The 5,414-nt window shown below is 34.4% G+C and overlaps 1 protein-coding gene across 1 annotated transcript in view; it reads right to left on the bottom strand.

Annotated features, from left to right (window-relative positions):
• The window catches only part of AGMO (alkylglycerol monooxygenase), a 271,313-nt gene that overhangs the window by 131,839 nt on the left and 134,060 nt on the right, over window positions 1–5,414 (bottom strand). The window contains exons 9-10 of the mRNA XM_006779052.1: window positions 3,196–3,330; window positions 1,315–1,431 (exon numbers count right to left, since the gene is read on the bottom strand). Coding sequence (XP_006779115.1) covers window positions 1,315–1,431; window positions 3,196–3,330 — 252 coding nt within the window. The remainder of the gene's footprint in view (window positions 1–1,314; window positions 1,432–3,195; window positions 3,331–5,414) is intronic.

Below are 5,414 nucleotides of genomic sequence, written 5' to 3'. Positions count from 1 at the left end.
TATATATATATATATATATATATATATGCATTTTTATAAGTGTTTAAAGAATATTTTTTTTCAAACAAGTTCAAATCACATATTTTTGTGTGAGAATGATTTATGGAAATCTAATATTTATTTTTGCCAACTCCAATTTATTTCCCTTTTTCTATTTATTACCATCTCAATTTTTCTTCCAAACCATCCCATCCTTCCTCTCAGTCAATGAGGATCCTATCGAGCTTACCCTGTCTTCCCATTCATAGACTGAATGGCCAATGACCCCCGCACTTGACCTCATTGCTTGGTTCAGTGATACACAGGTGAACCAAGCCTTCACATCAGACTGCACTGTAAAACTTTCACTTCTGGCAATTTTGGGGAGGCAGTGCTGAAAGCTAGAGCGACCTGACAGCCTCCTTGCTACCATGTAGGCTGAAAACCTGGAGGAGAATGTGCATTCTGAGAAAAGCAGAGCTGTAAGAAAGAATGAGAAAGTTCCTGATGGCATTATTTGACTCAAGAGAGCTGTCAAAATTCCCGACTTAGTGAGGTTATTTCATGAGATATATGTTTTCCTGGTAACAAAGTCAAAGACACTGATTTTTTACTCTTCTGTGATTCTATGTTCAAGTCCACCTACTTCCAAATTAGATACCTTACTATAATTTATGTACCTCTTTGAACTAATGTAAATCCTTTCAGGAAGAAACTAATATAAATAAATCTAGAAAACAATACACATTTAAAAATACCTCTGTATTTATCTTTTTATATTTTTACAATGTACTGTGTATTTAGCTATTTTTGTTTCCTAAAAACTGTAGGCAGTAAGAGTATTTTTATGTGGCAAACACACACACATACATACGCAACAAATAAAAAACCTCCCCAGGTGGTAATGCCTGGATTGGATTCCAGATTCTAAACTCTGGTCCTGTGCTCTGGTTTTCCTGAATATTCTGAATGTTTAGAAAGAAGAAGACAAGTGAAGTCAACCCACATTGAAAATTTTCTAATGTCAAAGTGTCCGGGTATGCTCTCATTGAAGGTAAGTAGATTAACATTAATATAAAGTATTTTCCCAAACATTTCATTCTAACTTCCAAAATACTTTTTTTGTAAATGCTGAGGAATTTATTTGTGGCAAATTACTTACTCTTTGTCATTTAGATCAATAGTATACCATTTGATGGAAATTCCATACTGAAGCACTTTGGATATAATTTATATTCAATAGTCTAGACGAATTAATTTACCTGTTTTAATGTGAGATATTTTATCAAAAAAATGACATAATTTATCATACTATTTAAAATGGACAAAACTTACAGCTTTATTTGCAAAGGTCTCTTCATAAAAGACCAGCATCACAGCAAACTGTACAACTGCATAGATCTTCAATAGGTAAGGCGCTGACGATGAGTAGGGAACTTCCTCCCCGGTAACCTAGGAAGACAAGGAAGAAGCCTTTCACTGATATCACTCCCTGGCTTATTCCTTTCACTGAAATTCAGGCTATGAAGAGAAGATATGCAAAAAGAAATCAAAGGTTTTGCTATCCCCCCCAACCCCCTCCCACACACACACGCACAAAAAAAATGACTAACATTCATTTTATGAGACAGAAAAAGTATAAAAGTTAGAACACTTGTTTTTTTTTTCAGTATTCTGATTCTGATTTAGTCTGCCTTATGTAGAACAAAGTAAGAATTGATTTGGCAATATGTACGGGTGATAAACATAACCAAAATGAACGTGAAAATATGAAAATATAAATAGAAAAATATGTCCATGATTATATGTACATGAAAGTATAGCAAAAGTGAAAATGGAAGGTGACTTTGGGTAGTGGAAATAATTATGCCTCAAAGGGAAATGTTGCTCTATTAGAAACAACTTTCTCAAGCTACAGAGTTTCCAAGAAACACGATGATTCTATTTTTTAATTCAGATTTAAGCAACAATATGACTTAAAAAATATTAACTTTAGGTTATCTATTTAAAAAACAACAACAAATAGACCATAGTTAACTAGACTTTTTGGAGCCGAAGTAAGCAAAATATTTTCACTTATATCAAGTCAGCTCTTATTATATAATTGACTGAACATAACCAAAAGGATCTGAGAAATTTCAACCTAGAATCTTTCATAACTAGATGAGAAAACAACCTTACTTATATCAGGATATTTTTGAAAATAAGAATAACACCCATATGAAATATTTTATTTCCTTGAAATACTAGCTAAATTTCACACTCATAGTTATCTTTGAAATCAACAGTTTTCTATTTCTTTTGTTTCTATATCACCATTAATGGCAGTTATTTTCATAAGGAACAACAATATAAATCCTGAATAACTGGGAAGACATTCCTTTTCCGTGTCTCTAAGAGGAATTCCAGAATAAAACTGAATATTTCATTTGGTTTCCAGTGTTTTAAATCTCTAGACCTTGCTTATTTTTTGTTTTAAAATGGGATTTCTGTATTTAATGTTTCTATTCTACTACAGAATGAATAATGTTGTGGTCTAATCCAATAACTACATCTTGGTGTGACTTTAGACCTTCCATTCTGGAGACCTCAGGTTTTCATGAACAAAATAAAGGCTAGACTAACTCATCTTTAAGGATCCCTCCATCTCCAGTGTATAGGATTCTGTGACCGAGCTGCATGGGTTTCTGAACTACACGATGTCTCCTGGCCATGGATTTGGGTGGGTCTCAAAATCGCCTCTGCTGCTCCATCCCCTACCAGTGATGGTGAACCTATGACACGCGTGTCAGACGTGACACGCGAACTCATTTTTTTGGTTGATTTTTCTTTGTTAAATGGCATTTAAATATAGAAAATAAATATCAAAAATATAAGTCTTTGTTTTACTATGGTTGCAAATATCAAAAAATTTCTCTATGTGACACGGCACCAGAGTTAAGTTAGGGTTTTTCAAAATGCTGACACGCTGAGCTCAAAAGGTTCGCCATCACTGCCCTAAACAATGCTCCCTGGGAAGAGAGCAGTGTCTGCCTGGGCGAAGTCACCCCTCTTATTGGCCCCTAGGTGGTGTCCACTCATTAAGTTATACACCACCAGGCTGCATCTGTTTAAGAGAACATCTTTTACATGAAGTCAGCATATACACAGGCTGGCTGTAGACCCCATTATAAGAGACTAATCATCACCATCATCAAACCCAGGAACTCTACTTACCTCGGGGATTTCTTCACTCAGTCCAAGTCTTGGTTTACCTGGTCCCCATCCTGGTCCTTTAAATAAGACAGAGAACTTATTGAAGACTCCAGGTGTGGCCCAGAATGTCGTCCACATGTAAACTAAATGGTGGAACTAGAAGAATAAAAAATAGCTTATTTAAAAAAAAATCTCTTAAAAAGATTAAATATAATAAATCATGTATTTAATTTAATGTACTTTACATATTTAAATGCTACAATAATTTGATTAATGTTAGTTAATATGCAACTGCATTAAAAATTATAACTTATTTATGTATTCTGCATACCTTTAAAATTAAATGTGTCCTTGTCAATATTCAGAATTATAACTTGGAAATTAAAAAATAAGTCAATTATTTAGAAACTCAGCAAAGTAGAAAAAGTTGGTTAAGAGGCTTTGCTTCCAGTGGAATTAACTAGAATCCTGAGAACTCAATATCCATGTCAAATGACATCTTTTCTAACATCTTGCTAAATGGATATTACCTTGAACATGGAAAGATGTAAATATTGCATATATGTCACTTATTTAAAAATAATTATTTATTCTTATTGAGTTATAGACAAACATGTCATATGAAGGAAAAATGTTAAAAGCTATTTCTGATAGCAGACCTCTGAGTACTAAATAGGTTATATTCTGTAATAAGAAAAGAAAAACTTTGATGACTGAGTCAAAAGTTTGCCTTGAGGGTTTTAACAGGAATCCCCACTCTTCAAATAGCATATATTTGACATGTAGAGAAGTTAAAAGTAAGTCCATACATGATAAGTACCCAATAAATATTAGCTATTAGGGTAATTAGCTATAAATGCCACACCTGTCATAATCTATCATAGGATTAAAAATAATCCAGAGGTTGAATATCAACTATAGACTCTAGAGGTGAGTTGTATTATAACTGTAGTAATAAATTCATGTATAAAGAAGCTTTGGCTCCATACAAATTTGTGGTCTTGCTTGTATTTTCACTGTTTCTCAAAGAATTCAAACTTCTAGGGTTAAAAATGGTTTTAAAAATTGCTCAAAATATTAAATAAGGAATCTTAATTAAGGAACCATTCAGGATTTAGTGAAGCAAATTTTGAGGAAAAAGAAAATGTTAGATGGAAACTTATCCTGGAGCTTTGCAATAATAATAGTAATAATGTAGAAAGGTAATGTATTTAGAAATTATACATTTATACCTGTTGTGTTGTTTTGATACCTGACTGCAATTTTATTGCTATCGTACTAGACACAAACCATGAGAAGTATATGGTAATGTTTTAACATCAGGAATACCTTCTCACTTATTTGCTACCCAATGCTCTGAAACTCTTGGACCCCAAAGAAGAGCAGTGAATTGTTTATGCCAAATGATAAAGAAAAAAATCCCAAGTTTTTTTTTATGCTTCTGAGGACAAGGTGAGATACTGAGCTGGATATAAGGAAATATAAATGAAAGTAGATATACGTTTTTATAGGTTGTGGAACTCCTAATTATCACATCTTGCTGATTTGACATTTCTGACCATGTGAGTGGGCATGTAGGAGACGAAACCATGGACACTGATGTGACACTACAGTAAAGAAAATGTTTATGTGAGGGTTAGATGCCTGGAAATCTGGCACTGACACAAATTCAGCAGCAGCTCATAAATACTTATGATTATCTGAATAGTGTCTCTCTCCAAATCCTAAGCATCCAACTTTTCGTGTAGCTCATGTTGTCCAGTTTCCAATCTCTTTATTCAGCCTCCACATGAGCTGCTCTTCCCAGCAGGAGTGCACATTTCCAAAGCCTTTCTACTGAAATGCTCAGCCATGAACCAGCCGCACACACACAGCCTGGGAGCTTGTCAGAAACAGAGTCTAGGACAGACCCAGCCCTGCTGAGCAGAAGCCGCACTTTCATCAGTTGCTCCCACGATTCACACGCCCTTTAAGTTTGAAAGGCTCTGTCATACATGACAGAAACCAAGTTGTCCAATTCCTTGTTAATCTCCTCACAACAGAGACAAGACTACACAAGTGAAGAAGCAGCTCTCAATGTATTTTTTTCCAAATTGGTTTTGATTCTGTAAAGCTTATTATTAAGAAAGTTCCCTGAAATGCTTCTTTAGTATTCTCCTGAGACATATGTTCTTAATAATGCCAGAGAAAGAGAGAGAGAGAAAGAGAGGGAGAGAGAGAGAGAGAGAGAGAGAGAGAGA

Source organism: Myotis davidii, unplaced genomic scaffold, assembly GCF_000327345.1.
Source record: "Myotis davidii unplaced genomic scaffold, ASM32734v1 scaffold168, whole genome shotgun sequence".
In the NCBI taxonomy this organism is placed as follows: Eukaryota; Metazoa; Chordata; class Mammalia; order Chiroptera; family Vespertilionidae; genus Myotis; species Myotis davidii.
This window is presented reverse-complemented; position numbering and strand designations above follow the sequence as displayed.